Source organism: Aspergillus japonicus (assembly GCF_003184785.1).
Source record: "Aspergillus japonicus CBS 114.51 unplaced genomic scaffold BO86scaffold_10, whole genome shotgun sequence".
Taxonomy (NCBI): Eukaryota; Fungi; Ascomycota; class Eurotiomycetes; order Eurotiales; family Aspergillaceae; genus Aspergillus; species Aspergillus japonicus.
In genome coordinates, this window is record NW_020291647.1 from 600,103 (window position 1) to 625,296 (window position 25,194).

General features: G+C 53.5%; 8 protein-coding genes across 8 annotated transcripts; 4 read left to right on the forward strand and 4 right to left on the reverse strand.

Annotated features, from left to right (window-relative positions):
- Nucleotides 1–1,168: 1,168 nt before the first annotated feature.
- Nucleotides 1,169–4,614, forward strand: BO86DRAFT_446616 (sterol homeostasis protein ARV1; the record flags this gene model as incomplete). The annotated part of the gene is made up of 7 exons (XM_025676539.1): nucleotides 1,169–1,418; nucleotides 1,508–1,797; nucleotides 1,861–2,437; nucleotides 2,497–2,729; nucleotides 3,170–3,241; nucleotides 3,289–3,342; nucleotides 3,395–4,614. The coding sequence occupies 7 exons, from the start codon at nucleotides 1,169–1,171 to the stop codon at nucleotides 4,517–4,519; spliced, it is 2,601 nt and encodes an 866-aa protein (XP_025530086.1). The 3' UTR covers nucleotides 4,520–4,614.
- A 226-nt stretch (nucleotides 4,615–4,840) lies between these two features.
- On the reverse strand, nucleotides 4,841–6,057 carry BO86DRAFT_357530 (V-type proton ATPase subunit E). Its single transcript, XM_025669706.1, has 4 exons — nucleotides 5,557–6,057; nucleotides 5,324–5,407; nucleotides 5,135–5,187; nucleotides 4,841–5,036 (listed from the first exon to the last, which is right to left on the reverse strand). The coding sequence occupies exons 1-4, from the start codon at nucleotides 5,565–5,567 to the stop codon at nucleotides 4,957–4,959; spliced, it is 228 nt and encodes a 75-aa protein (XP_025530087.1). The 5' UTR covers nucleotides 5,568–6,057; the 3' UTR covers nucleotides 4,841–4,956.
- Nucleotides 6,058–6,381: 324 nt separating this feature from the next.
- Nucleotides 6,382–7,634, reverse strand: BO86DRAFT_307724 (BAR domain-containing protein; the record flags this gene model as incomplete). The annotated part of the gene is made up of 5 exons (XM_025667748.1): nucleotides 6,382–6,414; nucleotides 6,472–6,603; nucleotides 6,660–7,221; nucleotides 7,285–7,440; nucleotides 7,600–7,634. The coding sequence occupies 5 exons, from the start codon at nucleotides 7,632–7,634 to the stop codon at nucleotides 6,382–6,384; spliced, it is 918 nt and encodes a 305-aa protein (XP_025530088.1).
- Nucleotides 7,635–7,976: 342 nt separating this feature from the next.
- Nucleotides 7,977–10,089, reverse strand: BO86DRAFT_387313 (uncharacterized protein; the record flags this gene model as incomplete). The annotated part of the gene is made up of 4 exons (XM_025671556.1): nucleotides 9,043–10,089; nucleotides 8,865–8,955; nucleotides 8,331–8,804; nucleotides 7,977–8,277 (listed from the first exon to the last, which is right to left on the reverse strand). Coding segments are annotated over exons 1-4 (1,282 nt in total), but the record flags the coding sequence as incomplete, so codon positions are not given.
- Nucleotides 10,090–13,570: 3,481 nt separating this feature from the next.
- BO86DRAFT_387316 (alpha/beta hydrolase) lies at nucleotides 13,571–14,729 on the forward strand. Its single transcript, XM_025671557.1, has 2 exons — nucleotides 13,571–14,101; nucleotides 14,268–14,729. Exons 1-2 carry the CDS (start codon nucleotides 13,721–13,723, stop codon nucleotides 14,595–14,597), a joined length of 711 nt encoding a protein of 236 aa, XP_025530090.1. The 5' UTR covers nucleotides 13,571–13,720; the 3' UTR covers nucleotides 14,598–14,729.
- Nucleotides 14,730–14,793: 64 nt separating this feature from the next.
- Nucleotides 14,794–16,227, reverse strand: pup2 (proteasome core particle subunit alpha 5). The gene is made up of 5 exons (XM_025671558.1): nucleotides 15,989–16,227; nucleotides 15,919–15,931; nucleotides 15,768–15,846; nucleotides 15,293–15,636; nucleotides 14,794–15,188 (listed from the first exon to the last, which is right to left on the reverse strand). Exons 1-5 carry the CDS (start codon nucleotides 16,011–16,013, stop codon nucleotides 14,909–14,911), a joined length of 741 nt encoding a protein of 246 aa, XP_025530091.1. The 5' UTR covers nucleotides 16,014–16,227; the 3' UTR covers nucleotides 14,794–14,908.
- A 283-nt stretch (nucleotides 16,228–16,510) lies between these two features.
- BO86DRAFT_357543 (gamma-tubulin-complex subunit SPC97) lies at nucleotides 16,511–19,344 on the forward strand (the record flags this gene model as incomplete). Its single annotated transcript, XM_025669707.1, has 5 exons — nucleotides 16,511–16,892; nucleotides 16,970–17,028; nucleotides 17,110–18,957; nucleotides 19,010–19,212; nucleotides 19,263–19,344. The coding sequence occupies 5 exons, from the start codon at nucleotides 16,511–16,513 to the stop codon at nucleotides 19,342–19,344; spliced, it is 2,574 nt and encodes an 857-aa protein (XP_025530092.1).
- Nucleotides 19,345–23,357: 4,013 nt separating this feature from the next.
- BO86DRAFT_307713 (class I SAM-dependent methyltransferase) lies at nucleotides 23,358–24,718 on the forward strand (the record flags this gene model as incomplete). Its single annotated transcript, XM_025667747.1, has 7 exons — nucleotides 23,358–23,477; nucleotides 23,533–23,700; nucleotides 23,755–23,820; nucleotides 23,972–24,093; nucleotides 24,169–24,407; nucleotides 24,461–24,638; nucleotides 24,688–24,718. Coding segments are annotated over 7 exons (924 nt in total), but the record flags the coding sequence as incomplete, so codon positions are not given.
- Between the last annotated feature and the right edge of the window lie 476 nt (nucleotides 24,719–25,194).

Sequence of the window (25,194 nt, forward strand, 5' to 3'; positions counted from 1 at the left end):
AGATAGGGTAAGATAGCCGGCCTCAGGGCTCGTTCCGGGTAGATTCTGCCATAATAAGCATAGGCGGTGAAGCGTGCAGCGGGATCCCCTACACCGCTCCACGGGACAGGCAGACCCATACGTTGCCGCTTTAGCAGGACATTCTGCCACCGCCCAAATCAACCACTCTGCCCGGTCAGTTTTTGGAGACTGGTTATCTGGATTTCCGGAGATTTTGAAATTTCTCGCTGCGAGGCTCGTTAGCTTCTGCCGGGTACGGCGGTCAGGTAGGCGGTAGGAGTCTCTTTTCTGCTGTTGCACTGTTGCCCAGTTGCTGTTTCTGGGCTGTTCATCTCCGTGAGTGCCCACTGCCCGCCCAGTGTCCAGTGGATTTTGGCGAGATTCTGCCGGGTGGGTGGTTTTGCTGGGCGGGGTACTGGTAGTGCCACCCCGGATTTCCTGCTGCGAGGGTCGTTAGGTTCTGCCAGGTAAGGCGGTAATGAGGGCGGTCTTTGAGGTGATTCTGCCGGTGCTCCATGCTTTATGTAGTAGCTCCTAACTTACAGGTTGTCACTTAGAATTATGGATAAGACTGCCACTTAGGGCTCAAGGGTCTTAAGGCACGTCCAAAGCTCAAGATTGCTAATGCGCTGATTTTGCTTCTCAAGTCATTCTCTGTATATGATTTTATAGATGATTGTTTAGCCGTTCTGTCCAATTCGTAGCTATTTTTCTCCACTTGAAAGACTGCCGGTTTCCTGCTGAATACTTGTGGAAAACTTGGGCATCGTCGAACACGCTGTGTTGGGAAGTATAGATTGTCAAACCAAATATCATTGATAACGGATGGCCCCTTATATGATAAGCAGTTTGCCCGCTCCACATATTGAATAATCTGATAATACTCCTGCATACTCCCGTCTTCCCCTCACGGCAAGGGAGACAATGTCTAGTTCCAGTCTTCCCCGCTGCAAGCTGTCGGCGATCCGGTCCAATACCATAAGTTGTACCCAGAGATATCAGGCTCCTTATCTTCTCTCAAGGACACTAAATATGCGCTACTGGATATGGGCGATGACTACGTACCAGTATAATTATCAGTTGAACAGGCGCTCTATCTATCGTCCACTTCCATAGTTCCATCACAGTTCAAGCATTCCCGGCACCTTCCCCACTAATCCATTCCACCATGGCCAGCCCATTCCCAGCGGAAACTAGCATGTCTTCGTTCTGGCGTTCGGAGCCCGATCCATTGGACAATCATCGTTCCACCGAGACCCTGCCCGAAACCTGCGACATCGCCATCATCGGCGCAGGCTACGCCGGCGCATCGACTGCTTATCATTGTTTGGAGCGTGCAGCCGCCGGGGGAAAGAAGCGACCGTCCATTGTCATCCTTGAAGCACGACAGGCTTGCTCGGGGGCTACCGGACGCAACGGTAGGAAGGCTTCGCTCATGGGGCTATGCCTGTATCATGAGAATCCGCTAATTCGTTTGGGGCTCATCTGCCCCGCTTCTTGCGCGCAGGTGGCCATCTCAAGCCCGATGTCTACAGCCGAGTCGGCAACCTGGCCAATGAGTACGGAGTCGAGGCGGCGGCCGAAGTGGCCGCATTCGAGATGGAACATGTCTCTGCAGTGCAGGCCTTGGTGGAGAAGGAGAAGATCGATTGCGATATGGAGGTGAACCGCGTCTGCGATGTGCACTTTGACCCAGCCCAGCTCGCCAAGGTCAAGGCGGGGTTTGATTCCCTGGTCGCGAAGGGGGTGAAGACTGTCGAAGATGTGAGCTTTACCGGGCTCGATGCTGCGGAAGCTGTGAGTTTTCGCAATCCTATGTCCCGTATGAATGCACATGCTTAGATCCGCCGACTTTGGCAGGTATCGGGCGTCAAAGGGGCTCGGGGGTGCTTCAGCCAGCGCACCGGGCGCCTCTGGCCGTACAAGCTTATCATGCACCTTCTTAGGCTCGCCATTGCCGCCGGGGTGAATCTGCAGACAAACACCCCGGTACGGCAGGTCTCCGATGACCGAGATGCTGATGGACGATGGACGCTCACCACTGACCGCGGCTCGATCCGCACCAAGACCGTCATCTTCGCCACCAATGCATACACCGCTGCCCTCGCACCGCAGTACAGGGACAAGATCGTCCCCGTGCGGGGATTCTGCAGTCGTATCGTGGTTCCCAACCCGCCTGCCGTGCCCATGGACCGCTCGTATACTCTGCGCTTCAACGCCTGGGACTACGACTACTTGATCCCGCGTCCTGACGGTAGTATCATCGTGGGCGGTGCGAAGTCCACCTTCTACAAACAGGACATTCCCAGTTGGTACCACAACACTGACGATGGCCGGGTGGTTGACGCTGCGGCGCGGTACTTTGACAACTATATGCAGCGGACTTTCCACGGCTGGGAGAATACGGGGGCATATACGGACCGTGTGTGGTCAGGAGGTAAGCCCTTGTTGATCGGCTTGTTGCGTCTTGGGGCCGTCCGGCTAATGTTTGATTAGTGATGGGTTATAGCAGTGATGCTCTACCGCATGTTGGGCATGTGCCAGGTAAACCGGGTCAGCTTGTCATCGCTGGCTATAGTGGTCATGGTATGCCGCAAATTTTCTTGTCGGCGCGAGGTATCGCACGGATGGTTGTGGATGGGGCAGCTTATGAGGAAAGTGGAGTTCCACGGCTGTTCAAGACAACTCCAGAACGGTTGGCGAGTGGTCGGAATGATATCCTGGCGTATGTGAAGAGTTCGGAGGTGGGAAGTAAGCTCTAGCTTATAGTGATGCTAAATGAATCATAGAGAAGCCATGAGGCAGCTAGGATGCAAGAATAGAATGGCTATCAAGCTGTCATGTCGGGTGAAAAGAGGAATTGGAGTCGAGCTGCGGAGTAAACAAAACCAGGGACAGCCGCTGCGGAGAAGTCCTTCACCGCCTTTGGTCTCCGCGCCGAGATTGGAGTTGATCGACTCTTTCTCCTTTTCCGTTTCCTCTCTTCCCTCATTCCTCATAGCATGTTGCACTTAAATCAACAATGATTTTATGATCGAATACAAATGACACGATGCCCATCTGCATCGAGTGCTCATATCCAGTCTCTCATCTGTACAGCACCTACAGCCGTGCTGATGACCGGTCGTTGGGTAAAGGAGTACGCTTGACTCAATGTCCGCGCTGCCAGCGCTTCGCCGACAAGTATGTCGAATACGACTTTGTCGTACTCTTTATTGATCTTGTCCTGATCAAACCACAGGTACTGACCCTTGCTCTGCAAAGTCGACCCAAAGCTAATTGTACCAGGTCTATCGCCATCTGCTCTTCAATCGATTAGGAGGCTATGACAACCAATTCGATGTAAGGTCACCTACTGTCAATAATCTCGTCACTTGATCACTGACGTCCTCAGCGCTCCATTATCCGTCTTGGGATTCTCTTGCTCCTATTTGATGTCTACCTCACCTGGGCACGCATCGAGAAATCGCCTTCCATCGTCGATACATTCCTTTGGCGCGCCCCCGTCATCGTCCAATACCTCTTCTTCCTCAGTCTAAACGCGCTTGCGACTCTTGCTCATCATCTCACCATCCGTCTCCTTGCTTCGATTCTCGCCCCAACGCCCCGGGGTTACGTCGCGAAGAGCAATACAACAAACAACACAGGGACGGAGACCTCTCATCCCTCCACCCCGGTGTTCCCGTCCTTCCCGGCCTCCCAACTCTCCCCGACTGCCACACCCACCCCTGCAACGATTCTCAGCCCACCTAAGCTCGTTCCGCAGGGCTCATCTTCCTCTCTCCAGGATGCTGCAACAACAACATCCAGTGGCGCCATCACAACGGGCAGCGAGTCTCAAACCCAAACCCCAACCGCCCACTCCCCTCCTCCGCCGCCGCCGCTCCGCCGCTCCTCCACCGCCCCCGCCCAAAACATGGCCATGAACATCCCCATGGGAATGAACATCAAACCGTTGCCCCCACCCTCTCCTGCAAGCCCTACCGCCATCAGCACCGCCCTTCTCGTCAGCAGCTGCGCGAAGCTATTCCCCATCCTCCTCGTAATCTGGGGCCCGGACGGCAGCGGCAATGCTTTCACGACCACCACGACCACCGCTTCGCACTCTGCCATCGATCAAATCGGCAGTAGTGCCAATCCCGGCTCACCCACAGCCCTCGACAGCATCCTCACACCGATCGCAACAATCACCGCCGCCATCACAACAGCCACGCAAACCCCGTCCACATCATCGTTATCGTCGTCGTCGTCATCACTCTCATCCTCCCTCCTGGACAGTGTCATCCGCGCACTGCCCGAGTCCGTTTCCACCGGCTATCTCGCCGAATTCTTCGATCTCATGGGCTCGCTGCTGTCTCTGGGTGCGGCGGACTCGCATCTTGTGCTACTGAGTAACATCGAGGCACTGTATATCCTGCTGGGATGCGGGTATCTGCGGGCCGTGGCGTTGGCGGTGACGGGGTTGGTGGCGCGGTGGTCAGTCCAGAGGGTGATCTTGGGGTTGGTGGGAGTCAGTTAATCTAGGCTCATGGGAAGCATTAACAGATCTATGCTTGTTCTTAGGTGTCTGCGTCCCCGCTGCTGTATACGCAGCATATACAGTACATAATACCCCCTCTCTCAAGGCGAGAAGAATGTAGGATACAATCATGATGCAATTCGCGAATCCGCATAAGTCAAAACAAACTTCAACCGTGCCAACGACAAAAAACCTTTGAACTATACAAAAGTTCGGGAAACATGAGACAAGCCCTTGTAAAATTCACTGGGGTATAATCCCATTCAACCCTCCCCGCCACCAGACCAAGACGAGCCCAGGGGCCCCCCCCCCCCCCCCCCCGTAGCATATCACCACGCCCCTAGACACCCTGCCAATCCACCACGACACATCATACAAAGCTCACACATCCCGAACCACGCTCCCCCAGCCCATACTCGCAAAAGAAAAAGAGGAATCTACTCGGGCACGCGATCAGGCCGAATATCCGACCGCTTAGGCGTGATAAGCGGATGCCACTGCGCGAGGAACGTGATGGCTAGACACCACAGAAGAATCCCCATCAGTTTGTGTTTTTGGGCATTAGGCAAGGCATGGGGAAATGGGGGGGCGGTGGGGGATGGGGGAAAGACATACCCCACATCAGATAACAGCATACGAATGATAGGATCAGGGTACTTCTGAACACACTGTTTCGGTCATATTAGTGTTGGTTTTTGGTTTTGGTCTTAGCCGATGGATTGCCAGTCTCTCTTCTCTCTCGTTTGGTGGTTTCTCTCTTTGGTGGTAGGATAGAGAGAGGGAGGGTGGGTGCGATGAACATACGTCTGATTCTCGCCCTTCGGGCTGAAGATCCACGCCAATACGGAGGCGATGACCACGACGATGAGGCCGATGATGATGCTCCATCTGGTTGATTTTGCAGGCATGGTTAGTGGGTGGTTCTATCCCGGTTAAGGGGATGTCCGGGAAGGGCAGGCAATCAAGCCGAGGGCTTCCAAGTACAAGCTTGCGACACCGTGGGGGGAAGATGTCCGAGGGGCCGGGGGATAACTCACCCGTTCGCCATCTTGACTATAATCGCTGCGGATGTGAGATGTCTTTTGGGGGTCAAGGAGAGGGTCTGTGGTGAGGCTGTAAGCACCTGGTTCGGTTGATCGATGCGTCTGTGGTGGATGGATGTACAATTGTTGTACCGTACAGCGTAGGGCCAGCCTATCTGTGTGCTTTGCTCTTTTGTCTTTGGGCGGTATCCAGGGATGGATTGATTCCGGGTGAGAGAGGCTGGCGAGTGGTTGGGCTGGGATTGTATGATGCGCTGTGGGTGTGGAGTGCTGTTGGTTATTTTGATTGTTCGAGGGGTATGGATCGCTGCTGCGAGGTCGGGGATCTCGTGTACGCTTGAGAGGTGAGGGTGGTTTGGAAGGCCAAGTCGGAGATGGAGATGCGAGCGATTGAGCAATTCGAGGGGCGAAGAATGGCGAGGAGTGGTTGTCGTGGCAGGCAGAGACCGACAGACCGACAGACAGGATGATGATGGTTATCGACAGAGAGGTGAGTTATCGGCGGAGCTTCTCCGAAGAGTGATGCTTGCTGCTTGCTGCCAGCTGCCAGCTGAGCGATGTGCCGGCCCACACCGCCTGAGCTCACCGCCCTGCTGGCCCGCTGTGCAGGCCTGGGGCAGATATCGTTGGCCTAAAACAACATATACTACAGCTCAAACTACAGTCACAATACAAAGTGTAGTCAATCTGATTGATGTAACCACCTATCAAGGGATATAAAACACTGTCACAAAGGCAAACAGGGGCTGAAGTAACAAGGGCTGCGAGTCCAACAGAGATAAACGATGAGACAAGGAAATTTACAGTTTGAGCTGCATTTCAAGCTCCCTCGCGGCTCTTACGGTAGCTAGCCTGTGTTGAGATGCGCGTCAGTCAAGCACCAAGATCATCCTGAGTTCGTGCACTCACCTCTTGTTCAACCTGCAAGCCGTCCACGACAGGAGCCAGCTCGCTGAGTATCTCATAGGCCCGCTTGTGGAACTCGAGCTGCGCTGCGATCAAATCGGCCAGGTTGCGGAGGGGCTCGGGGGTGTCGAGAACCTGTTGCATAGTCAGCCACCATCCGCCAAGTCACTGCCATAACCATATAAACATACATTCTTCATCACGCTCACGGCTTCCTCGGTCTGTCCGACGAACTCGTCCTCCGCCTGCTCAATCTCGGCGCGAGCCTCCTCGCTCAGACTGTCCCAGTCGCCCTTGACCTGGGCCTTCTTGGCCGCCTTGATCGAGTCCAGCATGAGGCGAGCGTTCTCGACGTTCTTGCGCGCCTTCGCCGCGAACATCAGGTTCGTGTTCAGCGTGGTGTTCCACCCAGCCAGGAAGCGCGACTGGATCTGGGCATCCTGGGCCAGGCGGGCCTCGCCCACCTTCTCCTCGGCCAGCGCGTACTTCTCCAGGGCGGTGGCCAGGGGGTCCTCGCCGTGAGCGGATTGCGCCAGGGTCTGGGATCCGGCGAGCGAGGCGCGAGCGATGGCGTGGTTGAAGGTCTTGGGCTGGGGCTTGGCCGAGGGAGGGGCGATCAGGGCCGCCTGGGCCTCAGCGGGCGACGAGGCTTGGGAAAGAAGCGAGACCTTCTCGTTGATCGTGCGACCGAGGTCGTTGAAGGATTCACGGATGTTGGGAGGGTAGTCGTAGGCTTCGTTGGAGTATTGGGAGCTGGAACGTCGGAACGTGAGCACGTGAGATCTCCCGGTCGAGGAAATAGATAGATGCCCTTACGTGACCTGAAGGAGCTTCTGGTGGACGATCTTCAGCGCATCCACGCGCTTCTCCAATTCAATGTACTCATCGGGAAGCTGAGTCCGGTCTTCTGCCTGGCCGAGTTGCTCGCGGATCATCTGCTGAGTGCGCTGAGCAAAGGGAGAGAAGCTCGCGCTGAATTTCCCATCGAAGCGAATTATTAGCGTGAATGTCCCATCGATAATGGCAGATCAAGCTCATGCTGCAGCCGCTCAGGATGAGGCTGGATACGGAATCCACTACCAACTCCTGGCACAAGCCACACTGAGGAGGTCCGATGATTGGTTATCTCACCTGAGGTTCTTTCCGAACGCTGAGAACTTGTCCATGGTGAAAGTCGGGATAATTCTGCTGTTAAGTCTCCAGTAGACCCGATGCAGGGGATTTTGTAAAGGAGTAAGATGGCCTATCTGTGGCTTGCAGAGTTGTTTTGAGATGATCGCAAGCGTCGAGGCCACTTTCCGTCGGTCTGACACCGCCTGGCCCCGCCACGGTTTCATGCCGGCAATTACGCTTCTGGAATAGTTCAAGTTCCCGCCTGACCTGACAAGAACAATCAATCCATGGGCGATAAGTTGGCAGCAGGCGGTGGGACAATTGCTTGCAGTAGCACACTAGGTGGCTGGGATAGATCATGCAGAGTCGGGTCTTTCACTACTAAAAGGCACTTGTTGATTGTCCATGAGTCATGAGTATTGGTTTATAGTCATCGTTGCTCGCTTAGTCGTCATTATCTTCGCCAAATGATCGTCAAACCGGGCTAGTCACATAATACAGAAAGAAACACAGCCAAGCTGTTATAGTACATGATAAGAAAGCAAAGGGGAGAGCAGCATGGGAAAAGAAGATCACAATCATAATAAGAAACACCGAAAGGGTAATCGATAAGTCGTAAGTCAGCGTCAAAGGAGCAAGAACAACCAGATTACGTCAATGTCGCCATCATCGCACGCATCATACGAGAACTGGGACCTGGACGAGCATTAGCATCTAAATAGAGGATTAGACCAGCATATTTTCCGTACCTCTGCGCTCTCTCTTCACTTCATGGATCTCCTCCGCAACCCCATCCCCAATGATCTCCGTGTCTCGGACATATTCTCCGCTGCCACGTCGCTCAAGCGCATATTCCCGCAGGTCTTCGTCACTGTCGCGGGGGCGCACCACGACTGCCAGGGGCCCCGCGTGGATCTTGCTAGGTTGCTCCTCGTAACGCTCATATCTGCGCACTGGCGAGGATCGACGACGGGGTCGTCCATGCACCGAAATATCTCGGGTGCGGGATACAGTCCTGGTCACTTTTTTTTCCAGAAGCTCACCATGAGGGTGGTGGTAATGGTGGTGGCGCGAATGCGATCGATGCCGCGACGGCGACGCCTCGATGATAAGAGTGTCATGGCTGGTCCGAGGGGTATAGGCCTCCATGGGAACTCGCTCCACAGTTCTGTCTCGACGGCGGGCACGAACTGGGGATGGCGAGCTGGTGTGGATAACGCGTGCTTTAGAACCATGCAGTTAGTCCCTGCTGCCTGCGGACTCGGGGCGAAAGGGTGACTTACTCTCGGTCAGGCGCTTGATCTCGCGACTTCTCCCAATGACCTCATCAATTTGTTCTTTGGACAGAGCCAGCTGAATGACAACCATTTTACCCTAGGACCACAGATATCAGCTTATCGATCGGAAGATAGACTCTAGGCATTCTTCTTTGTCAAAAGTGTGAAAGACATGTATACACACCTCTTCCTCATACGGGTAGCCAAGCTCGCGGATCGCAGTGGTATGAACCATCTTGCGGGGCATGCGAGTCTTGCCTTTCCGAGGATACGGTTTTTCCACATCGATTTCTTCCACTCGTCTCTCACGAAAACGACTTGCCGAGCGACGGGGACGTCCCACGCTCCGTTCGCGAAAGCCCCGGTACTCTTCCTCTCCATAGTCCCCTTCCGCAATGCTGATTTCCTCGTAGTAGTCGGGTTCGCGGGTTCGATGGTAAGATCCACGGCGGGGTGGCGGGCTTGGAGATAGTCTAGGAGGGCGGTCACTGTAGTAGTATTCGTCTAACTTGCGCGCGGGGATCCGATCAAATGTGTCCAGGGAGGATTGTCGCCGGAGAAGTCGAGGTCGAGGCAGAGGGCTCTCCGCACGACGGCGATCGTAGGCAACCAGGGGACCAGACGGGTGGATCAGATGATCGTCCTGGTAAACAATGTCGGGGCGACGAGCAGGGGGACCGTAGCGGTCTTGTTCCTGGAGGCGGTATTCGAAACGTTCATCCTCTTCGAATCGGCGGGGGCGATCAAGCACCGAGGGGGCGCGCGAACGGTGACGGTGGCGACGCTCCCGCCGCTCATGCGGGTAGCGGTCATCGTCAAGAGCCCCCGTGGAGCGACGGTAGTCGCCGTAGCGAGACATGTGTGATAGGGCGATATGATGGAGGAGAGGATGACTTGAAAGGGGACCGAAGGCAGATAAGGGTGACTGACTGTTGTGACTCGGGATGGAGTACGAAGTATGGATGAATGAGATGGAAGGATGATTAGATTCAACCGTGGGTGACGACAGCGGCTGACTTTTGGCGGGCCGCAGTTTAAATCAGATGGCGGGGCAGAATTGATAATCGATCGAGTCGATAAGGCAGTTGTTAATTTTCGGAAGTATGAGTATGGAAAGTGCTCTATGTCATAGAATGCAACAATGGAATAATTGTTGGCAGTGGGGAGAATCGAAGGGCTCTTATAGATTCTCTGGTCAATGTCCACTGTGAGGGGAAAGAGGGAATCGAAAATAGATTGAAGAAAATTGGTGGGAAAGAAAAGACAGAATTGAGAAAAGGAAACCGAAATACTGTACATACACAGGGAGTGACGTCCGGTGGAGAAGATTACCCTTGCGTATTGGTATGGTAAATCTAGCGATCCGCACCCCTCGCCCTGCGATATCTCGGCAGGATCCACGTGTAAGCGTCTCGTTCGAGTCGTTACTGAGTAACGGTGGACGGATTGCTTCAGCTGGATTGCTCGCCTTCCCCGTGCGGTAACCGCGTGTGCTTCTGATGGCCACTCCCTCACTCCCTCACTCACTCCCTCAGCTGTGTTGAAACTCCTCCGGCCTGTCCATTCCTGGTCTCTCACCCTGCAACTCATCCTCCACCCAGCCGCCTCGCCCTCGAGTCTGGTCCTTCCCATCAATCTTCACGCAAATCGCAAATCGCAAATCGCAAATCTCGAGGCGTAAGCAGTGCAGCGCATTGCTTCCGTCCAGCTGTCCGCCTATCAGTACATCATGCATCAAGCCCTTCGTGGTTGGGTGTAAAAGCCGCCCACTTCCAACCAGAGGCGGCTAGTCAGTGAGTCCAGTACAGTAGTTACTGCTGATTACGAACTGGTCGATAGATCCCAGGTCCAGAGGTTTTTTTGCCGTGGTCTACAGCGAACTAGGTCGATCCGAGACAAGGGTCTCGACGCTCCTGGTTTCAACCCAAGTATTCCAGCCAGACAAGCATTACTCCGATACGGCAGTGCTTCCTCTCAGGACGCGGTTACTGAAGCTCAGTGACCACCAACCACCAATCTAGCTGTTACACAGTAGTAGCCTTGCAAAGACCACGTGCCTACGACAGGGGCAGAGGAACTGTTGTATGTATGACATCCCACGTCGATTCAGCCGCCTTCCCAGAGACTGTTCTGTGCAACATTGCCGTCTGTTTTCCGAAGCAATAGGAACAAATTCATTTCATCGGTTGGGCCTCAGGTTGTTCTCTTTGCAGCCGTGAGTGGGGGACCTTACCAATTGGCTGACTCGAATGGGCCCGTCTGCCTTTAATGTGCATGAGACTGGCCATGATCAACAATACCTTTGAACTATAAACATCGAGTACTCAAAACAAGTCGCAGAGTGGCCTGACCTTGGAAGTCAATCTGGACGCCTCTACTCTGTGTTTTCATCGCACACCGATACTGATGCTCTACCAATCACACTTTCTGGGAACCTCCAGACTCACTTGGTTATCCACATAAACAAACCCAGTATTGCCGTGGTTTCGTTGGCGTTGCCATATTGTTGACTTTCGCCGATCCACAGCGGGTCAGAAAATGGTCGAGACCGGGGCGACTGGGCAACAGAAATAGATCCTCCAGGCTTACGACAGTGCTTGGGTAGACACCAATGATAGTGGAGTTGGATAGAGGCATCCTCGAATTGTAGCCTCGGCCGGGCAGCGGGGAAGTAAGAAAGGGCTATCTATCCTCTGACTCAAAACAAAGGTCTCGACACTGCATCCGGAAGATGAGGTTATAATTAGGGACATGACATGAGATGAGCTCAATGACGCAGCTCAAAAAGGGTAAAGAGGATGCAGGCATTGACGGAATTGGTATGCCGCTCTAAATTTGCCGTGTCGTCTTTGACCCCTCCGGATGTCTGCAGACTCGACGTTAAACTACAATCTCATCCAGGCGCATGAGCCATGAAGAAAAACAATGGACAGACCAGCGGAGGCGCACACCCACTCACCCCATCCCAGCCTGTGGCTTTTCTGCACTAATGCCGAGCCAACAAGAACGGAGCCGAAGCTAAGGCACTGCCAACTGTTGTTCTGCGCCAAGTCTCCGTATAGGCATCTCTGCACGATCCAGTCTCCGTCCCTGCGCGCAACAGCTCCGATTTATTGTCTCAGCCAGGTCTGGCCCTACTGCTTGGTAGATCCGATCAGGCAGGAGATTAATATGCGATCAGGGCTTGCTATGCCAATTTCCGCGATTGGGAGCGAGTCGATTGTTGTGATTGATACACAACGCAGATAACATAAGCTTAAAGGTGCTTGGTAATCAAGCACCTGGCATGAGTCCTCGATCACTCTACCCCATGTCTGACTCTGATTCGATCCAAGTAGCGGTTGAAGACTTCCTCAAAAGTCGCTCATTGTAACCGAAGAACACCTGAGCGATGACCTCGCTATTCCTTGACTACAGCTCACATTCTTCCTTGCAGACAAACAAAGAACATCCTTGTTCTGACCGTGCATGCGAGATCCCCAACAATGATATCTCCTGATTGTCGATCGGAATCTAACAAAGGATGTGGCTATATCAATAGGTCAGTTCTCAACTCTCGTCGTTGTCCTAGTCATGCTAATGATGATCCAAGCTCCAGGGATTAAATGCATGACACAAAACCTCGGGCCACAATAACAACATAAGCCACGATTATCCCACACCTGCAGCAATATCTCCTGTTTCGGGATTGTACTTGTCTTCTTACATGGCAACAGCGACAGCATCAATCGGCAGGTACAAAAATACTCGGCGCGCACCGGCCACATAAGCCGACAACAAAGATTCGAAGACCTGGCCACCAAACCCAGACAGTCTAGATTCGAAAGAGGCCTCGAGTTGCCAACTAAGTCGAGGCCTCGCAAATCCAGCCCGGTTTACAATCCAGGCCAGGTAATCGGTGGTGCAGAAACCACCGCGATCGTTTCTAGATCCCGGTTGCCAGCGATCAGCGGCAAATCAGGTTATATGTGCATGCATATATCTACCTCGTATGCAAGCTGTGCGTCCGGCAACCCACCCGAGGAATCAGATCTTGCCAGCTGGTTCGGGGACCGATTTATTAGGTCCAGACATCAAGAGAGGAGGCGGGAAAACAGGCAAGGATCTATAGCGGTGGTGTGGAAGCACGCTGTACAGGCCACTCAGCCCTATAAGTGCGAGGGAATCCTTGCTGGAGTGAGTGATGAAGTCGGATGGAATGGCACCGCTTGGATGACACACGTAAAGCAGGAACGGAGAGCCCGACGGTCCGCGGTCCATTGCTTGTAGACGCGAAATCAGCTTCCACGTCGCCTCTTCGTAACATTGATATCGGTGAGATGCGCAATGTCACAGGCTGTGACTGGACGAGGATTCTCCATACTAAGCTTTACCCAGAACTCCGTGAGCTCGGTTCGATGGTAGTGCTTACGCGAGAATGGACCGTGTCAGCTTACTCTGAGCTCATCAACCAGGGGGAATAAGATAGCCCTGTCAGCCCTGTCTCATTGGTGATCTGCTACTAGCTAGTCTAGATAGTCACCAAGTAGTGGCCTGCCAGGTGAGGAAAGACAGATCAATCCATTCTACTGGATCACATTTGGACTGCACGTCTCCATCCTCAACCACCATAGCGTATAGAATGTTCAGACAGAGAGCCTTGGCTTTAGTATAAGGTGAAGCGATCGATCAATCAATCCCGCCACAAGCAGCCTGCTCTCCATGGCTGACATCCCACCTCCGAGACCGCGTATTCATTAGATCCATTCTCCCCTCCTCCCAATTTCACCCTGTCTACAGACGATACCGTACATCCACCCACCTCCCGCCCCACGACAACAACCCTCCTCCCCTCCTCCAAAATAAACACCCAGCGACCAAAAATGCCCACCCCCACAATCCTCCTCATCCCCGGCTTCTGGGAAGGTCCCACCGTCTACACCGAGCTGGCCACCCTCCTCACGACCGCCGGCTACCCCGTGGAGGCCCCCGCCCTCCCCAGCACCGGCACCCTCTCGCCGGGCAACCCGACCATGAAAGACGACATCGCCGCCCTCCGCGCCGCCATTTCCCGGCTCGTCGCCCGCGGCGACTCCGTGGTGCTGGTCCTGCACTCGGCCGGCGGGTTCCTGGGCAGCGAAGCCATGCAAGGCCTTGCTCGCGGCGAGGGCGGCGGCGGCGGCGTTATCGGGATCGTGTTCCTGGCGGCGGCGGTGTTCCCCGAGGGGTTTGTGCATGCGCCGGTGCCGTTTGCTGTTGTGGAGGTTTGTCTTTTTTTTTTTTTTTTTTTTTTTTCCCTCTTCCTGCTCCCTCTCCCTCTCCCTCTCCCTGCTCCTGTGTCATAGTCATCATGTCAAGGGGAAGAAAAGGGGTTGCGCAAGAGCGTCTAGGGGCCAGGTTTCATACCGTGCTAATTTGAACGAATGCCAGGGCGGCGCATCGTACTGTGCGAACCCCGAGGAGCTGCTGTTCGGGGATCTGGAGGAGGAGGAGCAGAGGAAGTGGGTGGCGGTGCTCAGGGCCCAGCCGGCGCGGGGGTGGGATGGCACGGTCGAGTATGCCGGGTGGCGGGATGTGCTCAGTGTGTATCTGGTTTGCGAGGGGGATCGGGCTTTGCCCGTGGGGTTGCAGGAGCAGTTGGCGGCCACGGCGGGGAGTCGCGTCGAGCGGTGCAGTGCAGGCCATGTGCCGCAGGTGGGCCAGCCGGAGAGGGTGGCTCAGGTCGTTTTGGGGGCCGTTGCCGAGTTTACGAGGTCGTGAGTTGGGGGATGGCTGCTATGGGTGTGTTTAAGTATATAGCATATGGTGTAGGCTGGGCGTCTGCGGATGATGCCGCCCATGTGACGCTGACGATGTCGTGTAAATACCATATGGCTTCCTCGCCAGGACCTAAATTATCCTATTCGTTATCAATAGGATCGATGCAACCAAGTGATATATAGATCATTAGACAAGTCATTGTTCTTTTCTATGGGTTTGGTTTGGCCCAACAGAGATCCCTCCAAAGACTAAGGTACCATTGCCGACATACACATTGGCCTCATTGAGATTTCCATGCATTATCCTCTCCCTCATTGGTTCCCGCCGAGTTGCGCAACAGCCCGGCCCATCTCCTCGTCGTTGTAGATGCGGAATCCCTTCTCCTTGGTCACGCTGGCGAGCTGGACGTTCTTCGCGTCCAGCTTCTCCTCCATGACCTGCTTCAACGTCTTCAGGACCAGAGTCTCTGCCTCCGCCAACGTCAAGGAGCGGTGGTATTCGTTCTGCAGCTCCGCCTGCGCGCCCTCGCTGCCGGAGCCAATCGCCTTGGCATCGTATCTATAGAATGTACCCGACGGCTCGGCGTGGTATCTAATGAAGACAGAAATTAGTAAAGCCAGACACACGCTACAGCGGCCTGCTGTTTTTTTTCCAGCGCCGCAAAGAGACAAGATCCTATCTCCATCATCACGTACAGTTGAGGTCCATCCTCATCAATGCCGGCGAGCAACAGAGCGACACCGAAGGGTCGGCTCATCACGCTCTCCTCGTCATCGCCCGTCTCTCCGAACCGCAGCGCCAGGTCGCAGATCGCCTGGGTACAGCTCTCGACTCTGAGGGGTTCCGCGTAGTGGAAGGCGTGGTTCTGGCATTCGACGCGGGCATGCTCGATCAGGGACCGGGCATCTGCCTGCAGGCCGGACATGGCGCAGCCAATGTGCTGGTCGACTTCGACGATCTTCTCAACGGAGGAAGCCTCGAGGAGGCTGGAGGTGACGCGCTTCTCCACGCCCAGAATGACACCTTCCGAGGTCGCTACCTGGTTCTGTTGTTAGACGGGTCCATTCCATCACACATGACTAGTTTCGGGAACCGCATGACGAGACACGCTCGTATGACTGGGAGGCATTGACAAGTCGGGTCTGTCGCAGGAGGGATGGCTGAACGTACACCGATCGCAGTGGAGCCCAGTTTGATGGCTTCAAGAGAGTATTCGACCTGGAAGAGACGCCCCTCCGGAGAGAAGGTGCTGCGAGGGTGACGGGGTTAGGAATCCGCAAAAGATCCAGCAAACTCGAAAGGGAGGTGGCAGGGCTCGTACTTGATTCCACGGTCTGCGATGAGAAGCTGTTAGATGACCGCATCAGAGGGGAGGGTCGGACGGAGCTTACCATATTCCGATCGGGCGATGAACATGATGGCTGTGGGGGAGGTGTGGAAGAGATATGCGGACTCAAAAGAGAAGATGGAGTCAGGTCTGGAGGATAGGGCGAGGTAGAATGGAAAGCGTGATAAGTTGTAGGGTGTAGGGATGAGGTGGAGGAGGAGAAGATGTTAGCCAGCTACTCTTGGGAAGCTCGGGGCGAAGCTGTTGCGGGCTACGCAAGTCCGGCGAGTGCCTGGCGGAGAAGGCGGGAGTTGCTGCCCCAGGCCACAACCAGGCATCTATCGATTGTTTGGAGCTTGTCGGATTGCGTACCAAACTTCCCCGACTCCCCAACCTTCCCCCTCAACGTATAATTGCGACCGTGTGCAATTCAATTTTTTATCGCTTTTCGTGGCCCTTAGCTTCACGAAGAAGAGGAGGAGGAGGAGGAGGAGGAGATTTCTCGTTCTATTCTTAATCTCCCGCCAAAGCAAACCAGCCCCCTTATGCTGCATGGTCGACCCGATTGTTCTCACCCTGCGGGAGCATGTCCGTCAGTGACCGTCGCGCCAACTACATGAGCGCACCACGACCCCGCGTTGCTTCGAATCGCGTCGCTGATCCAGAAAGAGCCGCCTTGCGCAGCGGTGCCTCTCCATTGCAGCAGTCGGAGCCCATCTCTCAATTTGTCGGCTCGTCCAGCCCCAAACCCAGGATCCCTCGCGAACAACAACACATGGCGACCGACAGGCGTGCAGAGCGGATGCCGGGCATCGCGAAAGAAAAGTCTCACGGTCGAACAAGGCATGCAACGAAGGAATTGCCAGCTGGGCATGGCAGAGGGCTCGAGCGCTCACGGTCGAAGCGAGTTAGTCAAGCCGATGGCGCCAGTCCCAATGCTCGCAGGAAGGAGAAGCAGCCGACCGAGGGTCAGTCAATCTACCCTCAACATGCTCGTTCGCAAGTCGAGAGTCCTCTTCATACGCTGACTATAGACCACCTCCAGCTCCTTGGAACCCGCAAGCTTCTCTAGTGCCCCATTCCACCGCGCCGTTGGCCTCTCGTGTCTCTGTTCCTCCGCTGGCATCCGCATTGCCTCCATCGCTACAGCCTCCGCCATTTCGCGAGTTATCTCCGGACGCGCAGGAGAAAGCAATCCTGGAAGATCTTCTCTTCACTTTCATGGGATTCGAGGGCCAGTACATCCATTACCACAGCTCGTACGACCCGTCGGTGGAAAAGGATCGGTTGACAGGCCCCATCTTCCAGCTACCGGCTGGTCTAGACCCTACCTTGAAGGATCTCACCCTATCAACGCTGAAGATCGCGACGCATTATAGCGCGTTGGAGTCATTTGTCGAAGTGCAAAGTCGGGCGGAATACGGCCAAGTGAGCCATGCTATGTGTGCTACGATCCGGAAATTGTTGAAAGAGTTTCTGGTGCTCGTCGCGCAGCTTGAAGGTGAATTGCTGAGAAATCCCAACTTCACATTGCATGTTCTACACTTGCAGACCATGCCGACTAGCCAATGCTTGGCTCAATTATATTCATTCGGTCAGGACCTACTCCGACGCAACGGGCTCCTGGACCAAGACCTCGATGAGACTATCGATGACTTCGACGACGTCGATAATATTCTCGAACAGTTGAGGGAAGGCGGAGACCTTGTCCCAGGTGCGATGTCCAGCAAGAAGATATGCAAAGGCGGCAATGTTCTCCGTCTTCTCACAGAGCGACTTGCAACATTCTCAGGTGACCCCACCACGAAGGCTCTTTTGGAAAGGTTGCTGCGAGACGGCAGCCGGCCTTACATGACTATGCTCAACGAATGGTTACATCACGGAGGGATCAAAGACCCACATGGTGAATTCCTGGTCAAAGAGCAGAAATGGATCAAGCGCGAAAAGCTTGAAGAAGACTACACAGACGAGTATTGGGACAAACGTTATACGATCCGCGACAACGAGGTGCCGCCACAGTTGGAGACGGTCAAAGACAAGGTTTTATTAGCAGGAAAGTACCTAAATGTCGTACGAGAATGCGGTGGCGTCGATGTCAGTAAAGAGGTCAGGGATGTGCCCAAGACTCTCGATGACCCTCGCTTTTTGGAAAATGTCAACGCGGCTTACACATATGCAAATGCCTCGTTGTTGAACCTTCTCCTGACCAAAAACTCGTTGACTACCCGGTTCCGTTCTCTCAAGCATTACTTCTTCCTGGATCGCTCCGACTTCTTTTCCTACTTCCTCGAGCTTAGCGATTCTGAGCTGCGCAGGCCCGCCAAGGATGTCAACGAGAGCAAGCTCCAGTCGCTTCTCGACTTAGTCCTACGTCAGCCTGGAAGTATTGCCGCTCAGGACCCTTTCAAAGAAGACGTTAAGGTCCGGATGAATAAGGTCGGGCTCACGAAGTGGCTGATGCAGGTCGTGAGCGTCTCCGGTATGAACCAAGATGATCCGGAGGCGGCACTCGAAAAATACCAAGCCCCTTCCACGCAAGCTGGCGAGACTGATGCGAAGATCAATGGATTCGATGCACTCGAGCTCGATTATCTGGTCCCCTTCCCGTTGTCTCTCGTTATCAGTCGGAAGACAGTTTTACGGTATCAACTTGTCTTCCGGCACATCCTGTCATTGCGCCACGTTGAAACTATGCTCGGCGCATCTTGGCTGGAGCAAAGCAAGGCTGACGCCTGGCGACACAAGTCCTCTGACCGACGATTGGAGACGTGGAAACGACGCGCGTGGACCCTGCGCTCGAAGATGCTGTTGTTCATTCAACAGCTTCTGTACTTCTGCACAGCGGAGGTCATCGAGCCCAATTGGCAGATTCTCATGAATCGGGTGAATGGAACCGACGCGGATGGTTCGGAAGTCACCGTCAACGGTACCAAGCAGGCCAACCGTACGGTGGATGAACTCATGCAGGACCATGTGGATTTCTTGGATACTTGTCTCAAAGAGTGCATGCTGACCCAAGCCAAACTACTGAAGGTCAGTCGAGCATACCCAGGCTGCCCCTCCCGCTTGCTCACAGAATAACTAGGTTCACCATCGCCTGATGATAGGCTGCAATACGTTCGCTAGCTGGGCCGACGGCAACCTCAATCGCAACCTTGCCTTGGCCGACCCCGACTTGTCTAGGACAATGGGCCGTGAATACGATCCCACGCGAGTTGATAAGATTGACGAGTCGCTCAAACGAGTCGAGGACCATTTCAGCCGGCATCTGCGGATCTTGATGGACAGGTGAGTATCAAGGCCAAAGAGATGTGGCGATTACTGATATCGGCCTGCAGCTTGAACTATTATGCCGCCACCGAGAGCGTTGTTCTTCTGAAGCTAGCACACTCCCTGAGTGCGATCAGCAAAGATTACTGAGCATCCTTCGGAGTGCACTCCTCTTCCTCTCTTCGCCTTGTGCTGCCTACAGTCGAGTCCAACGCTCGCGGACGGAAAGTCCAACTCGCACACAGGCTTGTCCACTCACGACGCATGCATTTTCGCGATCGAACACCCCAGCCATGGCCTTGCCAGCGCACCCGCAATTGACAGACAAACCCATCCACCTACAGCGGTCGCTGTCACTCCCAACTCTACTCCGCCGAGTGAAGATGTGCCGGGAAACCAAAAGCGAAGACATCGGCTCGACAGCCCCTTCGCACCGCTATCCGGTTCGCACATCATCGATCCGGCCGCTCCTCACCTCTCCTCACCCCCCATCTTTCTCCTAAATCATCAACAAGCCTTCGCAGCTCTTCCCACGAAAACCCCCCCCCCGAATCCCGGAAGGTGTATATAGTCCACCAAACGACCCCAACGGCCATGCAATGATGCTATTCCCCACGAACTCCAGAAAAAGAAATACCCAAACCCCCCCCCAGTTAGTAGTTTAGCCGAGTTGCTTGCAATGCCATGAATTGAACCCAGCTCAGGATTTTTGGAACTTCCGAGATGATGAATTCAAGGTGTATCGTGATTCTCTGCCTACAAGTGTAACCGGCAATAGTGAGGATGGTGTTTGTACATGTGGATTCTTCTACAAATTCTGACAACTCCGATACTTTGTGGTTCCACCCAGGAATCATAGACATGGATATTAGCGGAATCAGGGCAGAGTGACTGAAGCTCATTCACGAACATCCCAGAATAGAACAAAAGATCCCCTGGATTGCTGGTCTACTTTGACATGTCAATAAGCTGGAAGAGCAGAGGTTTTCCTCCAGAGCCTACTGTAAGTTCCATTCAAACGGAGGTGCTGGTCTTTCGGGTGCTGCCACTTCAGGACTTTGGAGGCCCGGGCCTTGATGCCTAGGGTGTTCATTTCGGAGGACATAACTTCGTGGGATTGGATTGTTGTTGGAGGAGGTTAGGTACCTAACTATGGAAATGTTGATGGAGTTATGGATGAGGTGTCACGCATTCTGTGACCGGATGAAGGGGTCGTGTGGCGTGGATATGTGGATTGTTTATTGTCTTGGGGGATGGGTTTGGGTCAACGTAGAAATGCTGGAAAGGAAATGCTTTCTTCACGAGCATGATCGTCATCCGACCGAGACATATAAGCATAAACTGTATGGAGTAGTAACTCAGGTGCGATTAGTCACTGTACAGTACAGTACAGTATGTAGTATTGCCATCCTGACCACTTGTGGTTCAGCGAGCAAACTGAAACATAGCTGAGTTGTGTTCACTGCGAAAGAATACGCAAGCATGGAATTTGGGCAGAACGGAGACCAATACGGGATGACACGAACGGAGCGCCAAGCCGAGAATAACACGATGGCCAGACTACAGAATCACGAAGAAGGAGGAGACAGTCGGAGAGAGAAAAACAGAGGGAGGGGATCATTTCATCGTCTAGATAAGTCCCCGTTGACTTAGCGGGTCCATCTTCCCCCCTTAGACTAAACTACCGAAGGGCGCGACGGGAAGACCTCCAGCTTCCCGCAACTGAACCATGGTTCTGGGATCGCTCCCAGACCTGTAGCACTGCACTATACTGTAAGGTTATCTTGTGCCCTTCGTCTCTACTGCGTTAGTACGTACCATTTACCTCCTATGTACCGACAACATGGATGGCTCTAACTTCCAATCTGGCCTGACAATCCTCTTGACGTGCATGAACTCCCTTCCCTGTCCGTGTGCACAGAACAGTAGCCCTGCTCGGTGTCTAGCGTAACCCTAACGAGCCATTTGGCACGGTCCATTTTCTTCACCCCCCTTCCCACAGCAATTGAGCAAAGCCACCGCCGTGTTCGCTGCGCTGAGTGCCCCGTCTCAGGTGACCAGGCATAGCGGAGTCCATGCTTCGTCATCGTCTTGTCCGCGGCCCATCTTCATGAGTAGGGCTTCATCAGTAGGACATCCCATTGTGGTCAATCGGGCCGTCGACCCTGAAGAGGCTGCGCTAATGTGGCCAGTCGCTGTTCTTTGCAGCCGGCTTTATGCCATTCATGGTAAGTTTGAAGAGTGCACGTTCATTGGAGGCCCCAGTCGAGTGTCTCTCATTGTGGATGTGTTGGAATTAAGCCACCCGCTTAGATGACGCTATTGGTCCATTCTTCATGGGTAGTCGCATCCCAGGAACTTTACAAAATCCTGACGTCGACCTGGCCACCTTAAGGGGCTTTCAGTCTCGTTTGTCGTGTGTTTCCAACACCGAGTATCGATTTCCTATTGATTGAGCGACTCAGGAAAGGAGCGGTGTAGATGTGAATAAGGTGGACTGAAATGGAGTAAAACTTTGAATGAGAGGGGAAAATCCTCACATTCTACTGACGTTAATCTGAAGAGACTACGGATACCTATATTTTAGTGGCCCCCGTAAAAGGCAAAAATTGTTGACCTGGTGATCACTTACCGTGCCTGTGCTTAAGATCGAAATCATCAGTCCCTCTCCTCCCGATCACCTTGGGTAAGGGCCTTCATGGTTTCATGACCATCTGATCCCTGCTGTTATTCAAACGCTGAGCGAAGCCACCATCATGTTCGATATAGTGGCCGGCCAAAAGTCCGCGCTACTGCGCCAAACCTCTCCTTGGCTGTGTGCACGTTATGCACCCAAACAACCCTGCGGTACCTCGTGCATGACACCAAGACCGTTAATCCGGACTGCTTTCTTGGCTTCGAAGATTTTCTAATCATCACTTTCCTCCGGGTTCCGATTCTTCTTACTTCTAGCCTTGGATTCTCAATGACCCCGGAAAGCAAGACATGCATCCATAAATACTGAAGGTTTCTCTTGTGGAAAGTTTCCTCGGAGATCGGTCGCCTCAGTAGCTCGCTTGCATCGGTCTTCAACAGACTAGTTCTTCTGTTTAGTCCGCACACAGGCTGGTGAAGTACTCCACCAAGTCAACACACTGATTGTTCGATTGGCACCTTGCTGGTCCTGGATGGATATGATGAGTCAGTTTTAGAGGGGGCTGTTCGGCAGGGGGCAGAAAGGTGTTAACACAGGAAACGGAGGATGGTCCAGGAACCCGAGTAAACTGATTAGGCTCGGTAGTATTGGTGGTACTCTCAATCCGTGATTTGACAGGGCCAGGATGGCCTGGATCCTTCGCTTGAACTTTGTACTGGCATACAAGCGAGCCACTGTGTGACCGTGCCGGTTGGTCTCCCGGGCACTGAGAGATGGACAGGCGGCGAGGAACAGGCACGAGGAACCTTGCCAGACTGGCCGTCTGCTTCCATAGGGTGGGATCGGAAGTACTGGTGACCCCTCCAAGAAGGCTTTTCCCGGCCCCTCCCTTCCCCTTTCCACCTTACATAGTTGTGTAATCGTTTCGGCTCGCGGTGTCAATTCTGTTATGTCATTGAGACAAAACGCCGAGGTCTGAGCCTTCATTGAGCATTGACAACGTGTACTGCAGAAACGAACGGAGGATCTTCGTTCAGTATCCGACAGGCTGGATGGTGTGTTTCAGGCTTTCTCTGCCAATGATTTTGGTTCTGGTCCTCATCAGCACCAAGCCTGACGCTGGGTATCGGGCTGAACGGGCTTTCCCACCCTCCGTACATTAGTACGAACAATGGAGTCCCGCATCCCAATACTTCGCTCAGCTCACACATAAAGGGCAGGATACGCACCTTTCCGGCAGGATCAAGAAGATTTCCAACGCGATTTTCTTTCGGCTGCCACATCGATCACTTCCTACCACCAACTTCGAAACGCACTATATATGTCTCTTCTTTTTCAGGTCCCAGTGTACACAGCCGTACTGGTTGACGGGGCACACCCGTTGTCATCCCTTGTTGACCCGGACCACATCGGAGAATAAGACCTGCTCAAATCTGCCACAGGCTTGAGACATCAAAATGACGTACGTAACCTGGTACCACAGCCTGTGAGTTTTGCATCAGAAGCTAATCCTTATTTGTCTTCAAGGAGTCCCGACTCGCAAACAGAGGACCTGGATGCCAAGTTTCTTCAGATCATCACAGTCCTTGATCGCGATTTCCAGAAATATTCCGTCGAGCACAAAATCTATTTCCAGCCGGTTGACGATGTATAATCACGACCTTCGCCGCAAGTCCGTATGTCACTGACTTCGAACCCCCTAGGATGAAGTGGAACGTCTCGAACTTCAACACCAAGTCTTCAATAAGGTGTTTGACGACCGGCTCATCTTCCCACCCCTGCCGAGCGACAACCCCGAAAGGATCCTCGATTGCGGTCACGGTACAGGAGCTTGGGCGGTCGAAGTAGCGGAGCAATATCCACAATGCGAGGTCAGGGCACATACGGCAGCTTCGACACTCAGTTTCGCTAACCGCTGTGTGAAGGTCATTGGGATCGACATATCGCCCCAGATGAGCCCTGATTATGCCCCGGACAATCTATGGTTTCAGGTACGGCTCCTATCCCCGAGCCTGAAGAAAAGCCATTCGGCACAGCAGTCGTTGAAAAGCCCTTCTTCCGTCTGACAAGCTCTTTTGGCTTGTTTACCAGATACATTCCCATGGTGCTTGCCTTAGAAAATGCTAATAAAAGACGTCGTAGATCGACGATCTCAATCGCCCCTTTACTTTTCCCTCGAATCATTTCGATCTCGTTCATTCGAGGATGCAAGCGACAGGCATCGACCGAGCCAGATGGATGTCTTATATTTGGGATATCAAGAGGTCTGGCATGTGGCGGGACGGTCATTGAATCGGTGATGTTTTGACGCCATAAGCTGACTTATGTGAGCAAACTAGAGTTCTGAAGCCGGGTGGCTGGGTCCAGTTGGTGGAGATGTACTTCAATGTGCAATCAGACAATGGGTCCCTCACCGAGGAGCATGCGTTGAGACAATGGAGCACCAAGTTTATGCAGTCGTTGGATGACAGAAAGGACCTTCGTGTAGGAACGCGCTTGAGAGACCTTTTGGTGGCAGCAGGAATGGACCAGGTGGACGCAAAAATGATTCCACTTCCACTCTCTGGATGGTCCAATGGTATATCTTCCGATGCATGAGAGTCGTATATCATGGAACTGATACCAGTCTAGATCCAAGAGCCCGAGAGATAGGTGCAGCCAACCTCAGATGTACTAACCAGTTGCTGCCAGCGTTGGCGTTGTATCCGATGACTCAACGCCTGAGAATGCCTTATGAAGAGTTCGAGCAAATGATTTCCAGAGCACAGGAAGAAGCAGGAAGACCGGGCCTGAAAGCCTACTTTCCACTGTAAGTAGCTCATCTTCAATGCGTTGCCGGTTTGGCGCTGACGGTTCAGTTATGTTTGTATCGGGAGGAAACCTCGATAGACATTCGGAACTTCAGCCGTAATGTTTGTCAATGATTCTGCTCCGGTCCGGAGCTGGTCTCAAGCCGTTTGTTGTACTCCGAGTTTCCATGGACGGACTGGTCATTAGGGGCAAGCCTTCGCTGTTCGCTCAGACAATTTGATATACTGGTGCTAGTTAAGCAGTTGAATAAAAGACTCCAGATTGAATTCGCCCGTGCTTTTATCTCATAATTTGAGTCTGAGGCTTTGCATGGATCGTGAGGCCTTGGAGTGATCACGAGCAAACACGACGTCGATCTCTTCTGGCGCAGGTGAAGAACTGACTATTATCATAGATGTTGATCTATGACGGGTGACAGCTCTTACGGGGTATCCGTGAGTCTGAAATGGAGCGTGCTGGTCGATACAGATGCTCGCTCATACGAGGGATTTCATTGTTGAATACACACTCGAAAGCCCTTTCTTGTTTAGCTTGACTGGAATTGAACGCGAGCA

What these genes read in the sequence shown, in the direction of transcription:
- pup2 (XM_025671558.1), bottom strand. Translation starts at nt 16,013, where the DNA reads ATGTTCATCGCCCGATCGGAATATG. An exon ending in TGGGCTCCACTGCGATCGGT is followed by an intron (nt 15,637 to 15,767) that starts GTACGTTCAGCC and finishes CAACAGAACCAG; the next exon opens with GTAGCGACCTCGGAAGGTGT. An exon ending in GATGAGGATGGACCTCAACT is followed by an intron (nt 15,189 to 15,292) that starts GTACGTGATGAT and finishes TGTCTTCATTAG; the next exon opens with ATACCACGCCGAGCCGTCGG.
- BO86DRAFT_387316 (XM_025671557.1), top strand. Translation starts at nt 13,721, where the DNA reads ATGCCCACCCCCACAATCCTCCTCATCCCCGGCTTCTGGGAAGGTCCC. An exon ending in TGCCGTTTGCTGTTGTGGAG is followed by an intron (nt 14,102 to 14,267) that starts GTTTGTCTTTTT and finishes AACGAATGCCAG; the next exon opens with GGCGGCGCATCGTACTGTGC.
- BO86DRAFT_357530 (XM_025669706.1), bottom strand. An exon ending in CCGAAGGGCGAGAATCAGAC is followed by an intron (nt 5,188 to 5,323) that starts GTATGTTCATCG and finishes TGACCGAAACAG; the next exon opens with TGTGTTCAGAAGTACCCTGA. An exon ending in ATGCTGTTATCTGATGTGGG is followed by an intron (nt 5,037 to 5,134) that starts GTATGTCTTTCC and finishes TGTGGTGTCTAG; the next exon opens with CCATCACGTTCCTCGCGCAG.